At 41.9% G+C, this 23,891-nt stretch overlaps 1 protein-coding gene across 8 annotated transcripts in view; it reads left to right on the top strand.

Annotated features, from left to right (window-relative positions):
• Positions 1-23,891, top strand: part of Fak (protein tyrosine kinase 2 Fak) — a 37,990-nt gene that overhangs the window by 9,897 nt on the left and 4,202 nt on the right. The window contains exons 1-22 of one of the 8 annotated variants that reach the window (XR_006882334.1): positions 9,660-9,801; positions 12,206-12,345; positions 13,397-13,572; positions 13,797-13,928; positions 14,194-14,343; positions 14,521-14,709; positions 14,826-14,906; positions 15,502-15,724; positions 15,852-15,887; positions 15,972-16,103; positions 16,187-16,369; positions 16,453-16,669; positions 16,788-16,978; positions 17,083-17,287; positions 17,367-17,446; positions 17,587-19,457; positions 20,777-20,920; positions 21,658-21,807; positions 22,383-22,482; positions 22,634-22,865; positions 22,955-23,240; positions 23,344-23,774. Coding sequence is in view for 7 of the 8 variants with exons in the window: in XM_046618661.1 (XP_046474617.1) it covers positions 9,719-9,801; positions 12,206-12,345; positions 13,397-13,572; positions 13,797-13,928; positions 14,194-14,343; positions 14,521-14,709; positions 14,826-14,906; positions 15,502-15,724; positions 15,852-15,887; positions 15,972-16,103; positions 16,187-16,369; positions 16,453-16,669; positions 16,788-16,978; positions 17,083-17,287; positions 17,367-17,446; positions 17,587-19,457; positions 20,777-20,920; positions 21,658-21,807; positions 22,383-22,482; positions 22,634-22,865; positions 22,955-23,240; positions 23,344-23,685 (5,343 nt within the window). In the remaining variant the exon portion in view is untranslated. Of the gene's footprint in view, positions 1-9,659; positions 9,802-12,205; positions 12,346-13,396; positions 13,573-13,796; positions 13,929-14,193; positions 14,344-14,520; positions 14,710-14,825; positions 14,907-15,501; positions 15,725-15,851; positions 15,888-15,971; positions 16,104-16,186; positions 16,370-16,452; positions 16,670-16,787; positions 16,979-17,082; positions 17,288-17,366; positions 17,447-17,586; positions 19,458-20,776; positions 20,921-21,657; positions 21,808-22,382; positions 22,483-22,633; positions 22,866-22,954; positions 23,241-23,343; positions 23,775-23,891 lie in introns of those variants that run through there. The other 7 variants (XM_046618669.1, XM_046618668.1, XM_046618661.1 and 4 more) reach the window with 7 other exon arrangements.

Below are 23,891 nucleotides of genomic sequence, written 5' to 3'. Positions count from 1 at the left end.
TTCGCTTCGCTGAATCGACGGAGAGACGAAACCGGCGTTAAATCCCCGACTAGCCTTCACGGAGTGAGCTTTGTATCTACCAAAGTTTACGTTCAACGTATGTACGTGCACACATAGACGCGTAAATATTACAGTATACGTATAGTACGTGTAACACATTCACGCTCTCGCGTTAATCTACCCATTATCCGTGTTTAAATGTCGCGACGTCGTCGACTCTGCCACCGGATGACAGATAATTAAATATAATTTCAAAATTTCAAGTGTGATTAAGACTACTCGAGGCTTCGCTGCAGTTCGCCCGGCTCTGTGCGGACTTAAACGTTATTACATTAATATTCATTTATATACAGAGGCGCTAGCAGTCTTTGTTATAATTTCGATCATCTCTCGTATTATTATTTTTTTCCGATGCTGTGAGAGTTTTTTTCTTTCTTATTTTTTCAATTATTCTAATTACAGAGACCAATCATCTCTGCGCCCCGTACATTTCGCGCTAAATCTTAATCTAATTGTAAATCTATTTCGTCAACGTTTTGCGGTGTGTCACACGACTCGTACACGCACGCTTACGCAATTAATTATACCCATACCCAATGTCCGCGGTGTAACACGTATGCGTTTGTACGTACTGTATAATACATCGCATCAGCGACGAGTCGCGTATTTCGTCCGAGTAACATCTATAGGCCCATCGCTTACCTATACACGTTATATTTTCGTGTAGTGATATGATGGCGTTTTGTTCGTCCGCATACTGCATCTACGTACATGAGTATGCTGACCCAATGATTGTGTGTGAATCTACAGTGCATACATTTGTATCCAAGTACAGTATCACATCGGATTCTGTATAATTGTTGTGGGAAACGGTGCTGCTACTGTTCGGCTATGCCGCGAGATCTCGACCTTCACAATTCAACCGTCACCTTTTTTTTTTCTTATCTATTATACGGTTACTGCATCGACACATCGCGATAACTAGGTTGTGCGGCTTATGTGTATGTATATAGGAATCGGCTATTCACTAGCGTTGCTCTTGTCCAGGCAGAATGGCGATTGTAACATTATCGCGATTCGACGATCGTAGAGATGTTCGGAGGCTCGAAGTTGTCGGGAATATCAAATGATTCGGAATATATTATAACCGCGAAATAACATTGTTGCTTATCCAACGCTCCGAGAGAGCCTGAAAAACAAGAGATCGAACATTTATCCAAGCACTGAGACCGCAACTTGATGCTTGATGGAATAGAATAGCCAACAAGTAGCGATTTTCAAGGCTGTAAGGTGTATGAAACTATAGATTGATCTGGCGAAATCAAGATTCCAGGTTGATCTGATCTGATATCGTTAAAAACATGACCGATACGATCGTTTCACTGAGACTGACAACGTGCAATCAGTTCCTCGAATAAGTTCCAAGTTATGACAAAACCCTGTTAACAAACAGAAGTGGCGATAAGTAGCCAACGCACAGAAACAACCGGAGCGGAAGAAGTCCTGAGTCATATGTTACACGCATGCCGAGATAAATAGCGAGTATTAATGTTCCGTACAGTTTTCACAGACCCGACGAGATATCGCGGATTGCAAGTCCAGAGTTTCATGTGGAACTACACCACTGCACTCACTCCTGTACCTGTTATATTCGTACCGTGTAATCTCTCTCTCTCTCTCTCTCTCTCTTCCTCTTTCCATTAAACACTTGCATCTGTCGAAATGCAACTAAACGCAGTAAGGACACGACAACACCGCGACAAATACCCGGTACTACTGTGACTGTCACGCTGACTGCGCAGAGTTTGCGCTGCACACCTACGCGTATAATAAATAATGAACGCTGGAGTCATGCAACAGCATATTGAACACAAGACTCTCGAACCTTCCCTTGGTAAAGAAAACCGGAAGACCGAAGAGTCCTCGGGGCGGGGTTGAAATTTCAAATTTTTAAAAGTTCCGGAAAGCGCCGAGTTTCCAATTTTTTGGTGACGAGACTTTAAGTAAAGAAGTGAAACTTTTGGTGAAACGTCAAAGGTTGGAATAGGCCGAAACTTGACACGCTCAGAGTTCTGAAAGTGCAAATTTTCGAAAGGGCGTAACTCCGACAAGTCAAAGTTCCAAATGTACGAAAATGTGAAGATTTAAGAATCTGAAACATCGAAATTCCGAGTGATCGAAGAATTTCCGAATTGACGAAATATCGCCACTTTGATCTATCTTTGTTTTGGATTACCGATATTTTCAAGTTCGGAATCCTGGTCATTCTGATTTTCGGTTTTTCTAATTTTTCACACCCAGTCGTTGAGTAAACTACGCTGTGCGAGTATATTATAACTTTCGGAATTTTGCTCTATCGTAACTGAAATTTTCGGAACCTTGAGCCATCGGATTTACGACCATTCGAAGCTTCGTCGTTCCTCCAAAGTTTGATTTCTTTACTTAAAGTTTCGCCACCAAATAATTCGTAACCAAGCAAACTTCAACCCCGCCCCGAGTCCTCGCCTCGGGACGGCCGACGATCTGCCGATAAATTGGCGCTTCGCGCAGGTGAATGGGAACGGGAAGGTGGTCGTCGATCCTCGTCGTCGTCTTCCTCGTCGGTCCCCGTCTCGTCGCCTCCTCGCCGAGTGCTCGACGCTCCGCCGCACAGATCGAACCGGGGGTCCACAGCTTTGCTCAGCTCTGTACAACGACCCTGCGTCTAGCTATTTATAAACCAACACGACTACTAGCCGTCCACACGACGATCCACGCGTGGCTCCAACACACGCGGTCTGTTCCTCAGCTCGTTCTTGATTCCCGAATTTGGAAAAACGCGGGAAAATTATTGTGCTTTGCATTTTTCGAGTACTTTCCAGAACAACTTAGAAAATTACCTGCATTCCACCTTTCGGGGGAGAAAGGTCGGGTAAACCTTGGGTAACGTTTTGTAACGGAAAAAGGGATAGGGAGGAACGGTACCTGATGCGATCGCTTTATAATTTCTTGGTAGAACTTGCGTGTGAAAAATGAATTGTAAGGCCGTTGATGGATTATTCGGTAGGATGGACGTGCACTGTTTATGGTCAGTGTACCAATCGTGGAAATCTTTTTTCTTAATTTGACTGTTAACATCTTCAACTATGCAACGTTCGTCACCGAAGGTGCATTTCTAATTTTGAGCTACGTTTAGACGTGAGTTTCAACACTTTGTACACTGTATTACTCACCAGTGAGTGTAACCGTGGATGAAATCACACGATTTAACGCATATGGCGTCGATTACTGGTTCATCCACCTTGTCAGAATCGAGAATAGAGGGTGTCTATACTTGATTGCAAAAATTGCTTACGTATAACAAATTTGCGGACGAGTACTTTTCCCGAAAGGATAACGAACGAATTTCGGCCCTGAATTTCACCCCCAAAACTCATTCGCGAGCTTGACCTTTCGGTCATTTCGTACGGGGTGAGTTAATTTCGTTCCCATGGACAATTTCACGGTTTTCATAAAGTTTCGGTGTGAAACTGTGGCGCCGTTTGCCCGGCGCGCGTGTAAAGCACCCGACGTTTCTCCGCCCGTTGGATTGTCTAAATCGGTACCGAAACAACCCCTGACTGAGGAGGATGCCGCAACGACGTGCGTGAAGCACGCGTAAGTCGTCTACGCTTTCCTCGGGTTCGACCCAACTTTGAATTTTTATAGCCGGTCGCAGCCGGCTGAACTTGGCCCGCTTAACTCGAGCGACAATAGATCCCGTTGGGATTTTTCAAGTCAAATAAACACGTCGTCGTCCCGTTTTCCACCGCTACGGCCTTATTAGCCAGACCGAACGGTACACAAATACCGTGAAAATGGTCAAGGTTGACCTGAAGAAAAAATTTCCACCTGGTTTTTCCGTGAAAAATCTGGCGTTGTAGACGTTATGGTTTTCTTATCGAGATTTACCAGGTCTGCCCGGCGCCCCGATGCTACTACCTTGCACATCTTCTTGTGGGTTATACCTTGTATACTTGCGGCGGTCCGCCAACCAACCCCGTGTCCGTGAACGAGAGAAAAAGACCGACGGGGCAAAAAGAAACCGAGGAAGTTATTATACCCTGGCATTATGCATAAGCGCTCATATGTGTATGTATTATACCATAGTCGTAAGATAACGACGCTAATGATATTTATCATTAGTGGTATGTAATACATGTGATATGCAGGAGAGGAGCCTTGTAACGACGATCGGCTCTCTGCCGACTTTATATATATAGTTGAACGTGTCTGCACGCATGCACCGCATTTGCGCTCCTTTGGTGTTGTCGACGTGTTGTACCGTATGTACATAAGGCGTCATTTACATATTCATACGTCGCATGCGCGCACAGATACGAGTCACATAACGCATCGCGTATACGCGTATTACACGTACGCATTGCGGTGAGATTCGCATTGGCGAATCGTACAAGTCGGTGTTGCGTCGTCGACCAACGACGCAGCCTCGCTCGGATCATTATTTTTACCCCTTATATGTTATAATTGTTGTTGAGGATACTCGGAATACAGTTGCGCCTGGATTATCAGGCAAGTCGCATCACGTGCAAATACATAATATCAGGTGTATTATGTACGTCACGTTGCGGAGCTTTCGAACTAATGAACGGGGGCGGGGTTGATATTACGAATTTGAAATGTTCCGAAAGCGCCGAATTTTGAATTTATTGGTAGCGAAACTTGGAGTGAGGAAATCAAACTTTGACGAAACATCAAAGGTTCGAATCGTCCGAAACCCCACGCTCAAAGTTCCAAAAGTGCGAAAATGAGAAAATTTAAATATCCGAAGCACCGAAATTTCGAATGATCCAAGATTTTCAGATCCGTGATTTTCTGGCTAGGTGAAATTTCACCACTTTGATCTTTCGTTGTTTTGGATTTTCGATAATTTACGTTCGAAATTCTCACCAACCTCCCTAAACTATTCAAAAAAATAGATCGTAAGACAAACCCTCTCTACGTTTTTCGGCACATGACAGACTTCGCAAAAACTCACTGTAAATTCTTTTCGCAGGGTAGAGTCAAAGGCTCGACACACGCCTCGAGTAGTTCCGCCGCCACCATATCCGGACACTTTTTCCCCGGTACCGGCGTTCATGCTTACCGCATAATTATCAGGCTGCAGGTGTCTGCCGTCACGTAGACCCTACCCGTCCATTTATAAGGCGCTCCGCGGTCACGGGTCGGTTCCTTAAATTGCGTTGATCGCGAAATCTTCCGGTTCCGTCGACGTACGACTTTGCGTCTATACCATAATATCACCGTGCGACGCATCTTCGACGTACTTCTGCAACGCTTCATAAACGGGATCAGGACGAGACGTGGTAGCGTAGATGTACCGGTTTCGGTCACATTGGTACCGGTTAACTGCCCATGTTCGTTCCTGTCATGCAAAAGTGGTACAGGGGTGCAATGACGTAACGCACGAAGGTGAAAACTAATTTTTAAACAACCAAGTATCGAAACTTCGATCTGGAATTTGCTTAACGTCGCACTTTGGCAGGGTGGCGACAGAGCGGGAAAACCGAGAATTTCGTCCATCGGGAAAACTCAGGGGGATTATGGTAGGCGATAGGGAAAAACGTAGTTTTTTTTTTTTTTTTTTATGAATCCTTTTCAAGCTTCAGCTATGCTTCGTAAATTCAGCCAAGCAAACTTTCGGAAATGGTATATTTTTCAATTTCTAACTATTGTATGTGTGAATCGCAGCAATACTATGCGTTTTTTATATCCTGATTTATATATTCAAGGTGCACAACTTCTGGAGATTTTGCTCATAAAAGCTGCCCAACGTAACCTAGATTTTGCGAGAAAATGTCAAGGTATTCTGAATTTTTTATTTCACCAAAATTGTCGAAGATATTAAAAGTGAATTTAGGAAATGCAGAATTTTGCAAAGGTGGTCAAAATGCACAAACGGTAGGTGCCTGCAGTTACCACAATTGAACGGTGCATCTAACCTATCCGCCGCATTCCAAACTAATTCAACGACGCAATTGTCTCTCTTACACCTCAGGGACAATAACAATTTACAAACAAATTGGCGTAGCCAGCCATGCAGTGTGGGTGGCGGCGTCGCGACGCGTCGCGTCGAGTCGAGGAGGTCAGTTGGGGTCAGTCGCGAGCAGACGGTAGACTCCGTATAATTCTGGTGCAGCGTCGCATCGATTTTCCACCAGGTCGTCCAGACGAATCGCTGGAAATAGATTCCCCCTCCCTCCCACATTTACGGGTAGTTTACATAACCACGGGACGTCCTCGTGTACTCTCATCCTCCTCTTTCCACGTGGATCAGGTGCAGTTACCGTCTCTGTTCCTCGTATACCTATTGCGATGCGGTACTTCTCCTTGACGCGTCATCAAGTACCACACCAATTACCGCAACTTGGAAGTTACAGAGCTAATCGGCCCATGGCAACAACTCCGCAGCGGACTGTCGTAGATATTTATCGTAGCATCGGTACCAAGATTTCTAAACATAGACACTTTGCAAAAATGTATCCGTGAAACACTTTATCCCCAGGTATTGAAAATGGACTATACGTTAAATCGTCGTAACGATACATCTTGATGTAACGCGAGAATGTTTTACGCGTTTTTCCATGCGTAAAGTATTCGTTTCTATGACGGTCGAGTGAGTCTGCGAATGCGCATGCGCGAAGTACTGAAAAGACAACTTTTATGTCCTAGGTGTTTACGCGCACGCGCTGTCGCTAATAAATCTGGCGTTACGCGACCCTAACCTCAAAATCGTGCTTCGTGAAAACACGCGTAACATAACCTTGGTATAACGAATAGTGTGCAACAAGGATGCAACAGTCTTTTCGCCTCACGTATTTGCAATATATCTTCGATTCACCTGTGACTCGTATATTGAAAACTTACGTTCGGTTCGAAAAGCCTGAATTTGCCTCCTTGTCATCTCTTCTCTCGAATGAATCAGTATCGTCAGATTATTCACAATCTCGCGGTATTATTCTCCACATGACGATCGGTAATTTCCCGCATCACTCTGCGCAATGTCAGAATTTCTAATAATTATTGTTATTATCGTCAGGCGCGCAAACGGCAACGCAAGTTACGATAAAGCACGAATCTTAACGTTATCTAAAAATACGCACTCTGCGGCTTTTTCACCGCGAGTAAAGCATGGAGAGGCAATAGAGTGCAGGCGGTCAGATGGCTGCTGTTCATCACCGCGTGGTTCGGAGACCGGAGCCGGCTGCTTGATGCCACAGGCGGCAAAGAGTCGAAGGGAGTCTCAGAGTCGGTCGTGCACATGCATCGGTTCCTTATATTACGCAAGGCGGCCTCCACCGCAACGGCCACGCTGTCTGGCCCGACCTTCTCCGCACGCTCTCACGTTCCATCGTCTGATCCATTGATCAAATAACTCGGAATTAGAAACCACCTGTTAAGCTTCGAACCGCAACTGCGCTGCACCGTCATTTTCTTATTGATTAAACTTCTTACACCCACAATCAGGAGATTATTAACTCGCGGGATGAATTTTATTTAAAAATAAAAATTATATCTTCTTTTTTGTTCACCGAACTTTACGGGATCGTTAATCGTTCTGTATTTTCTCTCGCAGCGTGAGGCCGAAGCTTCGCAGCCGAACGTTCTAATGTTCATTCGAATAAAGCAGCGTGAAGACCGAGAATCAAAATTATCTAAAATACCTTACTTTTATAGAATTATGAAGATAAAATTGAACGGCATTTTTTTGTTTTCAAGAAATTGATCACCATTAGCTTCTAACTCTGGCTGCTAGCTTCAGCTCCAATTCTGCAGCTGCTAGCATCGAACCGTTTTCTCATTTCCATACGTGATGCGTTACGTCAGTACTTGAAAAACATCCCCTTCGTCGAGGTGTAGTCACCGTGTCAAGAGGGCACTCGACCCTTCCTACCCTGATACACACACGCACATATCTACTCTGTGCATATGTGGATTAGCGTATGCATGCGCTCCCACAGTTTGCCCTCGACATCGGGTGCGATGCGATGCTCGAGCTGTAAGGACGAGTAAACTAGCAAAGATGAAATGATCTTCGTAATCGGTATAAATGGCAGCGGGAGGGTAAAAGCGGAGCGCTTTTTCCACTCGACCAAAGTATTATAATAACCCCTGTATGTGCATTATCATTATCTCAGTACAGCACTGTGGCGGTTAAATTTATTCATTCAAAGATGTGGGAGGGGGGATTTACTACATATACTACATAGAATACAACGAATGTACGAGCAGTGTAGGGATAACCCATATAACATACGATATAATGTAGAATATTATTTTTACCGTACGCGAATGATTCGTTAAAATGTACAATACCGTCAATATCGATATTAACGTAGCAGAAAACGGATCTAAATCAGCTTCGGTAATGCGACGAATCTAAACTTGTACAAAATATGTTACACGTTTACACCTATTGTATAAAGTTGTTGTGTTTAACGGTTTGGTGGAAGGGGGGGTGATGAAAATTAGTCGTGTTCCTAAACGGTGGTGGAGGAATTTTGCGACGGAAGCGGATACGAAGATGTGTTTGTGGAATAAAAGTTGCGTCGTCGGCGTCGCCTCGCAACTTATTATCCACCTCGGGGGTGGCTAACGCCGGGCGGTTGGGGGGAAGGGAGGAAGGGTGGAAGGGAGGAAGCTACGCCGGGCGTCGCGGCGCAGACTGCCGCACCCAGCACGGCGCTTGCCCCGCACGCGCGACGTTCTTCTCTCCTCAGATCCTCTGTGTATTCGAGCCCTGTTCTTCGGCACGCTGTTGCTAGGTGGTCGTATCCCAATCCTTTTTTCCGCGACCGTTATTTCCACAAACGATAAGTATCAAGAGGTTTCGCGTTATTCCGCTTCACCGACGGTCTTGGTTACAGTTAAAGTTAATCGCGTGGTGAGCTAAACTCGGCGACGTTATAAGTAATTTCTGCGTAGTATTATATGGTATACCAGAATGCGGTGGTAAATGCAAGTGCAATCCGACAATTCACCGATTGTGTCGCGGATATAGTTTTGAACAATTAACGACTATCGTTGGGAAATAAAGAACGTTTTTTTTTTTTTTTCTAGTGGAATTATTCAGACAACGCGATCAGTCTTTTTTCAATAATAACAATAAACACATACTTCATTTCATGTAATTCCGATCCAATCTGTTCTTTTTTTTTTATTTTTCTTTTTTTATTATTATTATTCATTTATTTGTTTTTTTGTTCATTCTATGCGGTACCGGTTTTAAAGTTTTTCAAACGTAGTTTCTTTTTTTTTTACTGTGATTGAATAATATATCTAGGTCTTCGGACGAATGCCTCGTCGTGTATGATCCTGATTGCAACGGATAAATACTGAAGAGTTTTTGTGGTATAATAAACATCGTGGGGCTTATGAGGTGTGATTAAAAGATTTGGTACAGTTTTAGTAACGGTTAATCTTCGTTGCCGTGACTGACAGCAAGGTTGAAATTGAAGGAGGAAAGTGTAAAAGGTGAAATTTTCACGGAAGTGCGCGACGATTACAGTGCGGAGTAAAAACTGGTATACGCTTACGTAGACTTTGAGAAAACCTTTGAACGTTATAAAGATAGGGGGGGGCGGGAAGGAGGAGGAGAAGGAGGAGGAGGAGGAGGAGGAGGAAACCTAAAGTGCGGGACCTGCGTTGAGGTCAGCCGTTCGGATGAAGACTGTTTAGGATGATGGTGGAGCGCGTGGAAGGTCATCTCTTCATGTATCGACGCCCCGTCTATCGGGTCTTCCAGTATCTCGAAACCTCCGAGTAAGTATGAAACATCGTCAATTATACGAAGAACTGCAATTTACCTTGCAGTATTTTTCTTCATAACCATATCGTGCAACAACGACAGGACCATCTGCTGTTCCCTGCATAATTCCCGGCTAATATACCCCGGGACATTTCCAAGACTGTACTGTACTTGAATAACCGCGAAGTTCAAAGCGAATAACAACCTCGTTTCATATAGTCCCGATCGACGAATGTAGAGAGAGCAAGAAAATTCCACGCGCATTGGGATCCTGCAATATGGTTATGCCGAATGTTGGGGTTGGACATCGTCGCCCGGTTGGGGTAAAATTTGTTAGGGGTTGCCACAGCCGCAAGGGTGGCACGGGCACTGCATCGTAACAGTATGACTCGTCGATCAATGTTTCTCTTTTCAAAGCCTACGTGCGAAGCCCCGTGGGAGGTAGACAACCGATTTAACGGGGTCTGCAGTCAACGTTTCTTCCTCTTCTTCTTCTTCTTCTTGTGCGCAATAATTGTCACGCACAAGGAGAGAACAATCAGCTGGTAGATATTAAATGAGGTCGATGAACACCGCAGACGATGACGCGTACCTATAATACCTACCACCTTCCCTCCTTTAACCGGATTCTTCAGCGAATATGCTCGCTGGAGTAAATACTCTGCGATCATGTACCAACGGTTGCGTCTCTCGATTGCCTCGCGGCCATTTCCGATGATAAGTTAACGGGTCGGCCGTTTTGTCGGTCGCACGTCCAAAGCATTCCTGCAAGTCACGTGACCTCGGGGAATGCCGGTGCGTCACGAAGGTCGTCTTTGGTTTAATCGGCACTTCTTACTTCTTTATCGCCGTTTCTCGGTACAGCGTTCGGCTCTTGTGCGTATGTTTATATATACATGAATGCAATTTGCGACGCTGCGATCAGCCGTAACTTTATCACAACGTTGGACAATATACGTTGGTCATTGATCATGTTTTTTTTTTTTTTTTTACTATATCCACCACTGCGAACGTGAATACACAGCAAAAGCTGTCGGTATTATATTTGGTGCGTTGTATTTTCCTGTGCACATTATCGCTGGGCGAACTTATTGGGATATTACAACACACGACGGAAACCATTGTGCTGATAATTTGTATTTATATCTGCTTTCCGCCAATTATTTTCCTATATTATTGGTGAATCTCAACTTCCTCTCGCTCAGGCATTATGTTATCCTCTTATAAAAGTTACAGTGCTATTCGTACGAATTTTTTTTCAATACATTTATAAATTACTTACTACTATCTAGCATTATTTGGCACTTTCATATGTCCAATTGAATTTCAGGTGTTTCAAATGTTCTTCATACAAAAATGTTTTATGTGTAAGAAACTGATGTCACGTGTACAAATTCGAAATACACCACCTTATACGGTGCGTTTAAAAACTGCGCAATATATTTTACTTTGTGAAAAACAAGTCGATTGACTTACCGTCGGTGAATTTGTTAAAAATATTTACCAATTTCCTACAAAATTTAATGATTCAATGACGAATTACTCTCGCAGGTATAACGGAGTTTTCAAACTCTGTGCGTACACCCCAAGGGTAAGGCCTGGACTTCCTATTTCACTCCGCGTACGAAGTTCGAGGTCTTTGGCAATGACCGGGGCATCAAAGTCCAGGCCAACGTACTCCTCCACCGCCTTTGGCACCACTCGCTAGTAATTTCCGCCTCTCCCCGCCCGTTCTCCTCAGTCCATCAAAAGACAGTGGTGAAGGTAAAGGTTGATTTCACATTCTGGCAATGTCGTCAAACTCCCAACACCGATGTTGCAAGGCCGATTCCTCCAATGGGAATCATCGGACGACATTGCACCCCGGGACCGATTTAGATATGCAAAGAACAGAGTACAAAAAAACAAATCCGTAACCATATTCTTCGGACAATCAGTCATGTACGTATTGCTACGAGTTCACTGTTGGCAATATTTTCACTTCAGAGTTAAACCTGCTGTGCGCTATAGTGAGACGAGAATCTTTTTAGATTTGAACGGCTTGCTTCTGACTGCACGAAACGATAACAACGATACTTTTTGGGTACTCAGATAACGCATAGTTGGACAGGAATTCGGATGCCTGCGATTTAAAAAAGTAAAAATAGGTATCGTCTCAAAGGCGATAGAAACCAACTGAACCATCGCTCATTTCAGATCTTAGGTATACGAGCGGCCAAAAACTGGCTAAAGTTATTGAAAAAATTTGAATAATGCTGTGTTATATGACTCTGACAATGAATAAATAATTTACACCGTGTATTCCATAATTATATTTCTTGTATGCAGCTGTATTATCAGTTACATATTCTGACCGTAACTTATCCAGGTCCTGTAACAGCCTCAAACTTGACGATCCTGAAATTTTCATTGTTTCAGCCATGAGGGGATGAGCACTGGAGGGGATGGGGGCGGCGTCGGCGTCCAGACCGGCGTCGGCGGAGGTGGTCGTGGAACCCCTCCGCACGGCTCGCCTACCCCAATGGACAAGGCAACGCTCAAGGTTCACTTGCCCAATGGTGGGTTGATTTGACTCATTTCTTGCACCAACTTTCTCCATGCTCGGTAGAGATAAGGCAGTTAAACAACCTGTACAACCGCGACGAAATATAATAAGTTTTGATGAAATCTTGGATTATTTGGATATACTCGATTTTCCGAGTCAAATCTTACTTGAGCTTAAAAAGTTCCACATTTTTCATTATATTATACACGACAGTTATCAATCTAGCACCTTGCAAGTTAATATTTGATTGACATGTTCCAATTTCCTAAACCCAGTTTACATAATGTCGACGAGGAGCAAGGAAGCTTCTTCATTCGGAAGCCCGCAGACCCTCGCATCGCTTTCTCGTCTCATCATACACGTTTCTATTTTCGAATCCTCTTAATCTTTGGTACAGATATACCCATACAGACGTATTTGCTCTACCTCCGTTGTTTAGCAGCCGAGTATACCGCCGAGTTATTATATTATACCGAAACGGAAGGAATATAACAGCTTCATGGTGTTTTATAGTATTTTTTGTTGAATGGAATAGTCGTCATTTCATGTGTATGATTGTAAAACCTGCCGCTAATGTGGTTAAATTACACCGGTCAATACAAATTTTCATTCTTGGTTCTAGGTGACAACTTTTGATTTCTTCCACGTAATTAATAATAAAAGAAAAGGTAGTTTCGTTAGATAAAATTTGCTTTTTATTTCAACGTGATGCTACCTGCTGATTATTACTATCAGCCAAATACTTCAAAACTGATTTATCAACGTAAACAAAGATAAAAGCAAACTTCATAAGTAATAAATGAAGATTTTGGTTATTACTCGCTGTATAGAATCAAAATTTGTTCATTTAAATACAAACTCACAACAAATCTACCACATCGATATTCCAAAAATCATATAAAAAGAATGGAATAGCGTGACTTGGAATGTTACGAAACATGCACCATTATCTTTTCCGAAACGTGAAAGCGAAAGTTAACAGTTAACGATTCTGATCTCGAACACTACGTTATTTTAGGATAAATTACATTCTGTATGATAATCGTACGCGACGACTGTTCCAGGGGGTTTCAATGTCGTCAAATTTGGTGATGCAATTGACGTTAGGGGGATCATTTCTCTCGTGACGAGCCGGCTGGCGGTAAGCACCAGGCAATATCGTCACCTCTACGCCATGAGGTTACACCATCCAGGATCTGGGGAGAGCTACTGGCTTCATCAGGACACAACCATGTACCAGGTTGGCGTCATTTTCAAATCATCCTCAATGTCTGAAGCAGACAATGCAATCCTCGTGGTGTCATTTTAACCGTAAACAGTTACTTCCGAACTTCAATCTGCAGTGCTCTAAACTCCTTAATGGTCTTGAGTATTGAAAGAAAGACAACTGCAATCGCATTTGCCACACACTGCCCGTTACCGATTTATATCACAGTGGAAACTTGATTTATGTTTTAACGACAGGTTCAAGAAAAATACGAACGGAAGCATCCTCATAGCGAGTGGAGGTACGAATTAAGGGTCCGATATCTCCCGCAGAACCTTAACGATCTCTACGAAAAGGACAAAGTTACGTTTTACTACTATTACGATCAGGTAAGGTATATCAAATTTTCTGGAATACCGCATGAGAAACATTTTTCGTCTACTGCTCGTCTAGATTCCGACAGAAATAATGTCCATTCAACTTGGGTACACCCTGTGTTACACCCAATTCTGCTTTGCATAAACCAAAGTTGAACTTAATTCCGTAAACTCGTCAACAAAACAACACACATTGAATGTGTAATGTTCTCTACTATATTATACAAGGTGTCAAGCAGTTTTAGTCTAACTTTGGTGTTGAATTGTTTCGTTGAAGGTGAGGAACGACTACCTGAGCGCAAATCACGCCACCCTGGACCAAGATGTTGCCGTACAATTGTGCTGTCTTGAGATTCGGTACTTCTTCAAAGACATGCCGCAAATTGCGCTGGACAAGAAAAGCAACTTGGAATATTTGGAAAGAGAGGTAACCCCGCATACAGCCCACTCAGAATTTATTCTTCTCTCGCGCGTTTTTTAATATTACACGCTTTATGGCGCTATAAATAGCTGTGAACCCGTTTCAAATATTTAAACTATACACAAGTAAACATTTCCAGACTCATTCAAAGTTTGCCAATCAATCTGTTTCCAACAACGACAGGTCGGACTCCACAAGTTTCTGCCCCGAACCGTTTTGAATGGCATGAAACCGAAGGCACTCCGCAAGCTGATACAACAACATTTCAAAAAAGTAGCCGCCCTTTCCGAACTCGAATGTATGTTCAAATTCTTCGAACTTCTTCGATCCTACTACAGATTTGACCAGGAGAGATTCATATGCGCATTGGGGGTAAGTCGCACATATGATTGTAATGAGGATAATATCTTTGATTGGTGAAACTTATGAAAAATTTATGCTGAATTTGGTATGCCTTCCACAAAAAAAATATATGCTTATCATTTCAGTCGAGCTGGTCGATACCAGTTGAACTCGTGATTGGACCTGACTTGGGCATTTCATACATGGCACATCGAGGTGGAACAGTGGTGAGTTCCACTTCTATATATTTATCATTGCAACGTAACGATGCATTAAAAACGACCATACACAGATGTATGTATATACCAGGCGTACACTATTCACTGTACCATACATTTTTCTATGGATATTCCAGATTTAACTGTGATTCACAGATGTCGCGAAACTCCACAAGCAAAAGCCCGTAATCTGTACATTACTGTGACGTAAAGTGTTGGGAGATTTGCTAGCCTGAAAGAGTTATTGTTTTTTTCTTTTTCTACCGACTGCTCCGCAATTGAGAATGATTTAATATGTGTAATTTCCGTTGTTAATATTCGTAGTTTTCATAAATCTATTCCAAGCAAAGATTAATTCTACCTCTTACCTATCAATTGGCAAATCGATTCTTTTTACCGGCAATCATTTTCAATATTTCAAAATATTGTTATTTGACAAAGGCCGGAAGTTTTTGGCATAAGATTAAAAAACACCGTCATAACTCACCCAGCAATACTTGTATCGAAAATTGAAAAATCGGAGGTATAAGAACTGTCATTTGACATGGGCAGCATGGAGGTAAAAACGAATACAGAATTAATCATGTATTTAATTTTTCTACAGCCGTCGAGAATAGCCGAGTTCTCGCAGATCCAGTCAATTCAGACTTTGGTGTCGGATTGCAAGGAACATGCAAAGGCCTGCATCAAACTGAGAGTGGCAGGAGCTGCGGAAACCCTGAGTATCACTTGCTCGAGTTTGGATCAAGCAGAGAGTCTGGCAGACTTGATCGATGGATACTGTAGGCTAACCACTGGGAGTAACACATCTTTGTGGAATAGAAAAGGTAGGTTCGTTCGTTGTTTAATGTATTCCACTTTCACAAGTTTTCAATAGCATGTACCGATAACAATAAGCGCATGGTAGCATGTCACTACACAAGTATAATAACTAGTTTCGCATTCATTTCCAAGCTGCATCCTGGAAAAATTATCCCTGCCCTTGTAAAGGTTTGTTGCACCATGCTGCCATTATTTATATAATTGAAATTGCAATAACTGAATACAAGTGATACCTAAGATATCAATTTACAGATGCTCATCCACCAAAGTATAGGCATGACGCAACAGACAGTCCCGAGAAAAATTCCGGAAAAACAGGAACAATTCTATCTGAGGACTATGCAGAGATTGTCGACGAGGAAGGAGATTACTCAACGCCAGCTAGTGAGTGTCTACTATTTTTAATTATTTAACCATCGGGTACATATCTTTGCGTCAAACGTACAATTGGTACGAAATGATTTCAGCTCGGGACTACGAAATTGTTAGAAATCAAGTCGAGCTAGGTGAAATAATTGGAGAAGGTCAATTCGGCAACGTTCACAAAGGATCGTACAGAGGCCGAGATGGTCAACTTGTAGCCGTTGCAGTAAAAACTTGTAAAGTCGACGCAGACCTCGCAACTGCCGAAAAGTTCCTCGAAGAAGCATGTGCGTTGCTACACTGTACTTTGTTATTTCACACAAGCTTAAATCCCCTGAGCGGTTACTTTAATCTTATATTTTTATTTCAGATATTATGCAGCAATTTGAGCATCCACACATAATACGATTAATTGGTGTCTGCTCTGAGGCTCCGATATGGTTGGTCATGGAGTTAGCACGGCTTGGAGAAATGCGCGCTTATCTTCAGTCCAATAAGCACAGGCTTGATGTAGCCACTCTTCTATTGTATACTTTCCAGTTGAGTACAGCTCTATCGTATCTTGAGAGCAAAAAATTCGTTCACAGGTAAGTTCGATTTGAAAAATGAAATGACTGCTTCACAAAGAAATTGCGGTCAAAAGATCTTGTGCATTTTCATATGTCGTTTACCGAATTTTCAAAGTATCACGTTTTTCTCATATAGAGACATAGCTGCAAGAAACGTTCTGGTATCATCGAACACTTGCGTAAAATTGGCTGACTTTGGTCTTAGCCGATGGGTCGAGGACCAGAGCTACTACACAGCGAGCAAGTGCAAGCTGCCAATCAAATGGATGGCACCGGAGAGCATAAACTTCCGTAGATTTACAACATCCTCGGATGTATGGATGTTTGGTCAGTACCGTCACTGATGTTATTAAAATGATTCTGACAGCTAAAATGCTGCTTAATATCGTAGTCAGAGTTTTTCATTTGAGAAATGTTATTCCTAATGGTAGGAGTGTGTATGTGGGAAATCCTGATGTTGGGCGTCAAGCCATTCCAAGGAGTGCGGAATAACGAGGTGATACGGAAGTTGGAAAATGGAGAAAGGCTAGAACTCCCAAAGCATTGTCCTCCAAGACTGTATTCTCTGATGTCTCAATGCTGGAGTTACGAGCCAAGCAAGAGACCAACTTTCAAAGACATACGAGAAAATTTGCAGTAAGATATTTTTCTCTTCAACGTGAACAATCCGGTCGGTAAAGAGGAAATTACAAGTGAATTTTGTGTTATATTGCAGTGAAATTTTACGGGAAGAAAAGCACCAGCAACAAGAGACAATGAGGCGAGAGAATAGGAGAGTTCAAGCAATGTCTTGGGGTATGTTGATGCACCGATTCGCGTATTGCATTTGACGAACAAAGATTCTCAGAACCACGTTCCAGTTTACTATTCCATCAATTGCGTGTATACATCGACACAAAAGCAGTGTGTAAATTTTTAACGCGAATCGCTTACAGGTGCAGACGAAGCCCCACCACCCAAACCATCACGTCAACCACAAAACTCAAGCGAATCGGGAAGTAGCATGAGCTCAGTCGCTCCAGTGTCAACATACATTGTTGCCCAGAGTCCGGAGGTACTTGCCCAACTTCTCAAGGACAACCAATCTCGGGGGGTATGTCCCTCCGTCTACACAACCCCCGCATCCCCATTTAACACACTCGCAGTGCAATTTCAAGACGAGGATCAAGCTCTAACTACCGCCATCGCTACTGACCTACCCTTCGCCCTTGACCAAACCGTATCTTCTGAAACCCCTGCCCTTCACCACGATACTCATTCGATCGAAGACATGGACTCTCTAGACAGCAATGACACAATTTCACCACTAATGTCGAGCCTTAGTATGTCCGAATCTAGTATAGTTGCACAAACCCAGTCCCCAGTTACAGGGAGAAAGCATCAAGTTAAAGACACCCAAAACTTGTACTCTGTCAGCTCGAAGCTGGTTGGCAGTATTACTGGCGATTTATATGCTCCTGTGCAAAAACTCGTCACATCAAATCCCATACCAATAACTTCATCTTCGCAGCCCGCAGGTACCTGCGGTGAAATTTATGGGCCAGTTGTTAACTTTACTCAGAGTTCTGCAATCGTAGGAAACCTTAGTCAGAGTCCAAGTCTTGGTGGTAATACCGGGGAAGGTTCAGGAAATCATGCGCAGACTGTTAGTGCCGACACGATTGTTATGGGACAAATCCAATACACGAATAGCGCTCATTTGCAAACAACCCAAGCTTCATCTAGTTCAGTGAATCATTACGGTAATTCCCCGAATCAGTCATACGTTGGTGGACAGAATGCTGCTAGCACCGGCGCAGGTTACCCACGTAGTAGTGGTTTATCCAGTGTGAGTAGTACAGTTCCTGTATCAAATACTGAGTGTCTCTACGGCCCCGTTATGAAATTTCGCGCTAGAGCTACGGTTCAAAATCAAAGTGCAAATCCAATGTCCTCGACACCTCCAAGTGTATTACATATTCAAAATGCGAGAAGTAATTTAGTGTACAGCCCCATGCCGGGACAAAATTATCAGCCGCAACCATTTTATCCACAAAATTATCAAGATCAAGAACAAGTCTATTCTAACGTGGTTCAAGCACGACCACTTTCTTACGGGTCTCGAGCCCAGTCTGGTCAAAACTTTCAAAGACAAAGCTCCCAGGGGCAATATGTCATTTATGCGCAAAACCAGCAATGCGAGCAACAAAACGGTGCAAATCCTATTTATACGGTTCATGCCACACCTACATCTGTCGCCCAAGCTCAGTGTTTCAATCAAGCATATTCAATGCAAAGCGGTCCTACTCATAGTCAGCCTTTTCAACAGGCCACACCCCCTCAACCTTCACATCCCGTTCAGTCCTATATGAGTACTTCCAATCATTCAACTCAGCAAGAATTATTGACAACTTTAGCAAATACTGAGGCCTCACAAATTTCACATCAACATTCGGATAGCTCAATATTGCAAAGTTCACTCTCTGGGGCAACGGGCGTGGTGAAAGGTCACGGCTCTCAGGTACACCATTCTACCTCCAATCCCATAACGTCGCAAACAAATCAACGTACCCAAGTAGCGACGGGTGTTAATGTAACGCAGCAACAAAGTCTTCACACACAATTGGCGACGGCAGTACCGAGGTCAAATCCGCCCTTGTTGGCGACTGGGATAGCAAAGATAACTACGTTTGTAACTCATAAATCTGACGAACAGTTGACCCGTTCTATCAACAGTGCGTTATCTAGTTCCCTGGTGTCGTCAGCCGTTAGCGACAGCACTATTTCGTCGACCAGTTCGGTGACGGAGGAAAGCCAACAAGATCAGGTTTGATAATGGCTCTTAGGAATGATGTTTGCATTTTGCGGAATGCAACGATATCTTTTGATTTTTCCTCATTGATCACTGTATGATTTTGCCTATGCCTCGTTCCAGTTATTCTTTATTATCATTCAGTTTATATTTTATTGCACTGTTTAATAAAACCCATCTACCATTGAATTGGGGAATCGTAGTTCTGTCGACTACACGGGTATACGTACATATCTGGTAACCGAGAAAATTTTGATGCCAAAGTACTGCAGATTCCATGATTGACGAGCTCGTATAATGATCAATATTCCAGGATTTTTTGATACACTCCAAAATAAAAGGAAGTAAACCTTTTTTTTTACCTAATAAAACAGATTCTAAAAATTCCCATAACCACTTGGTCAAGACTTCCGAGTCTTCAACTAACAATGAACTCTGCATTTAACCTGGGTAGTACCACGTTCTAATTTCTTGTTTTTTTCAATAGATTTAGGTCTTACAACAGCACCTCTTCAAGTCTGATTTTATTTTGATTAATTTTGTAGGATAAATTGGGTTGCATATGTAGGTTTGTTTACGCATGAAGAATGTTCCATTACCGTGTTTTACTGTTGCATGTCTGCAATATTATACACATATTACATTTTATAGAAAACACAAACCCTGTATACAATAAGTATTTCCAACATCGCATTACATCTGATGGTACAGTATTACCAGAACTAATTAAAAATTTGATGACCGAAAACAGAAAACTCTCATTCATAATTGAACACATGCGCTGGCAAAACTCACTGAATGAATGGTATGCATAATCAACGTACTGTCAGTACTAGTAATTCTGTACTGCAGTGTATGCCGATACGTTCCAATATTATTCTACGGTTTATTGCTTGGAATTCAAAAAACGTAATTGTCGTTCACCATTACTATAATATTATAGAGACAAATTCGGACCTACTACAGACTGACTTCTGAAAGTAACTGACCACTCTGAAATCAGTGTTTGATCTTTTAAATTACAGGTTTCTTGATATTCTCCTGATTATGAGCTAGACTGCAATTTTCAAACCTAAATATAGATTTAGAAGTGGATAATTTATATAACGGAATAGTTCCGATGCCCGATGAAATTGTTCAACTCTTACAACCTCTTAAATGCCGAATTCGTACAAAAAGTATATATGTTTTGACGAAAATTCCTACGTTTAGCAGTCCAGTATGACGATCCCCTACATAAATTATTCCCTATAAAAAATTACTTGGTTGTTATGATCGTTCTATAATTATTAAACTTACTGGTCTCATTAATGTAGGCGATACTTCTTTTACAGCGAAACACACAATCGCAGGTGTTCGATGGCGCTATCGAGCACTTTGGTCATAGTGTGGACGATGAACAGAAATTACTCGAACAAAGACTACTAGAACAGCAACGTCAGTCCGAAGAAGATAGCAGGTGGCTCGCGAGAGAAGAGGTAATGTCATGGTGGATCTATCTGATCGCAAAGTCTACGGAGTATACCGTTAGACATATTTGTCTATTATCAAAGACTATGCAAAAATAGTCAGTGTAAAAAATGGTAGTAGCTTACCAATCTGAAGATGGACTGTGGGATTAGATGAATTTACCAGCAATTAGATGTGTGGCTGCAAAGGAACATTTGCACTGTGTAAAATACGATTTGAAACAGATGGATGAATTAAAGTTTATACATCTTTGTACAGTTTATGGTTATTGTTTATAATTTTTGCTGAAAAATTTAATTCGATTTTCGGAAATTTTTCCAAAAATCACGTTAAACGCTTACAATTTTGAATCAATTGATTCATTTTCAATTCACACCATGGGGCAGAAGTGGGCAATTAAGAAAAACTGCAATTCACCGATACAATTACCTGGTGCGCTTAGTTGGATAGACTGGCAATTTCATAAGTCAGATTCCAATCTCCTGTAAGTGACTCGAGTGAGAGGGTCAGCTGCAATGGTGTGTAACTGAATACTGCACCGCATACAGCAAGTTGTACATTCTTCTGTTTTTTTTCTTTTTTTTTTAAATTTTAATTTTATTTTATTATTTTTTTTTTTTTAACCAATCATATAAATACCGCCTGCTGTAGAACACAAGCCTATAACTAATGCCACTGACAATTAACTTTTAAAAATTTTATGCCTTTTCCAAATATCTATGCTAGCTTGTATTAACGCTTTCAGAAACGACTTTCGATCGCAACTAGTGGCGACGAAAGTGGAAGTCCTCTAGGACCTCGTTCGGTGACCCAATCACCCAGTAATGAAGCTACACCCGTCAACACAGGATCCCTTGGTCTAGATAAGGGCTCTGATAAAGTTATCATCGTCAAGGTGATCATATCGAAGTGTATCTTCCACGCGATTATATTTCAACGCTGTTGAAGTCTCTTGCTTGAACCAATATGAATCATCTCTGGAGAAATATATTCAGTGCCTCTAGTTTTTGAAAATTATATGCTATAATTTGTACACAGAATTTGCTATCTTGCTTCACTGTTTATTTTATTGTTCTTTGTGAAAGTGCAAGCGTCGCAATGAACTATACTTATGATATATATTTTACATTCATGTGTAACCATAATTAAGCTTCATTGCATGGACTGAAAGTTCTTAACAGCTTTGCTTGGCTGGAAAATCAGTCGTATGTTGAGACCAATAAGACTACCAGGGTTTCACGTGTTTTTATTGTTTCATAAACACTCTGAATAGTTGATACATTCCACAATTGAAGTTTGAGCATCTAGTATAGTTGACTTTTATTACTTCCCTTGTGTCTTTTTACAAGGAATTGTAAAAAGATACTGTATTTACAAGAGTCTTGACAAGCAACTGCATTATCCAACTTGTATTATAATACAGTACAATATCAAATATCAGCTACTGGAGTATCGACATATTATTTACAGAAAATGGAACCGACACCGACAGCCGATTTAGATAGGACTAACGACAAAGTATATGACTGTACAACGAGTGTCGTCAGAGCTGTTATGTCTCTTTCCCAGGGTAGGAATACAATACATTATTTGTGTTTTTTTTTAAATCCACCAACTATCTATTTGCAATTATTTTCACCTGTCATTGGAATGATATCCGATTTTGTGTCATAAAGTGTTATTCAATACCTATTGCTAAAACATTAATTACAACATTGTAGGTGTGCAACAAAGTAAAGCCGAACAGTATCTTGAGCTGGTAAGAAAGGTGGGCGTGGAACTACGAGCGCTCCTCACATCTGTGGATTCTCTAATGGAAATCTTACCGGCATGCGCGCATCGAGAAGTAGAAATGGCTCACAAAGTTCTGAGCAAAGATATGGCTGAACTTGTTTCCGCTATGAAATTGGCCCAGAGCTACAGTGCCACAACTTTAGATGCAGAGTATAGAAAGTGAGATTGGATTGAAATATTTATTACTTTTCAGATACATTGATCTTGTTAGTCCTCTATTAACTTAATATTCTAAATTAAATTTTCAGAGGCATGTTATCCGCAGCGCATATATTGGCTATGGATGCGAAAAATCTTTTGGATGTCATTGACTCCATACGAATCCGTTACCCGTATGTTAACGAACAAATTTGTCAAAGAGTGGAGGGATCTAGTGAGCCGGAATTGTCTGTAGAAAATAAAGTTCATTTCAGCCAATCTGGAGAGATACTAAGAAGGAGTCAGTCAACCGAACGGCATGGATCAATGTTTAGGCAAAGCCAAAGTGGAGACGTGTTGCACAGAATGGGCCAATCGGTAGAGAGAACACCTCAGGTAAAGTGTGCCTAGAATGGTAATATGTTAGGTTGAAGCTAAAGTAATATAATTGTTTGTAAATACCTCAGTTGCAATAATCAATATTATCTTTGTATTCCAGGATAGCCAATCAGATGTTAGTTGCAATTCTACGATAGAAAGAAGACATCATATGGTGACGAACAGTTTGGAACGTAATTCGACAGCAAGAAGACAAATGGCGACTAATAGTTTGGAGAGAAAGAGGCCGTCCCTATCATGCAATATGGGGATTCCTGGCAATCTGGCCAATCTTCCGCCGTTGGTTCCGGTTTCTTGTAGCATAGTCCAGTCAGCTACACCAGTCATACATCCGAGTCATGTGGGTGGAACTGCAGTTGCCAACCAATCTTCTTCCATGTTTGCAGTTCACAATGAAACGTACAATGAAACATCCAACGAAACGCTACCAAATGACAGCTAACAACAGGACAACTTTAATCCAGGTGAACAGCTTAGAATTCCGTTTACAAGGTTGAATACTGCTACAAAACATTCTTGATCGATCGATCGGTAAATAAAAGTTTTAACATTTCCAAGTTACTAAATATTTCATTGTCCGTTTAAAAATTCAAAAATTGAACCTACCTAAAAGAAGCTGTTCTAAGCTGGCGACTAAAAGAATTAAAA

This window comes from Neodiprion pinetum, chromosome 3 (genome assembly GCF_021155775.2).
Source record: "Neodiprion pinetum isolate iyNeoPine1 chromosome 3, iyNeoPine1.2, whole genome shotgun sequence".
Lineage (NCBI taxonomy): Eukaryota > Metazoa > Arthropoda > Insecta > Hymenoptera > Diprionidae > Neodiprion > Neodiprion pinetum.
Note: the sequence above shows the minus strand (reverse complement) of the source record. Positions and strands in the feature narration are given on the sequence as shown.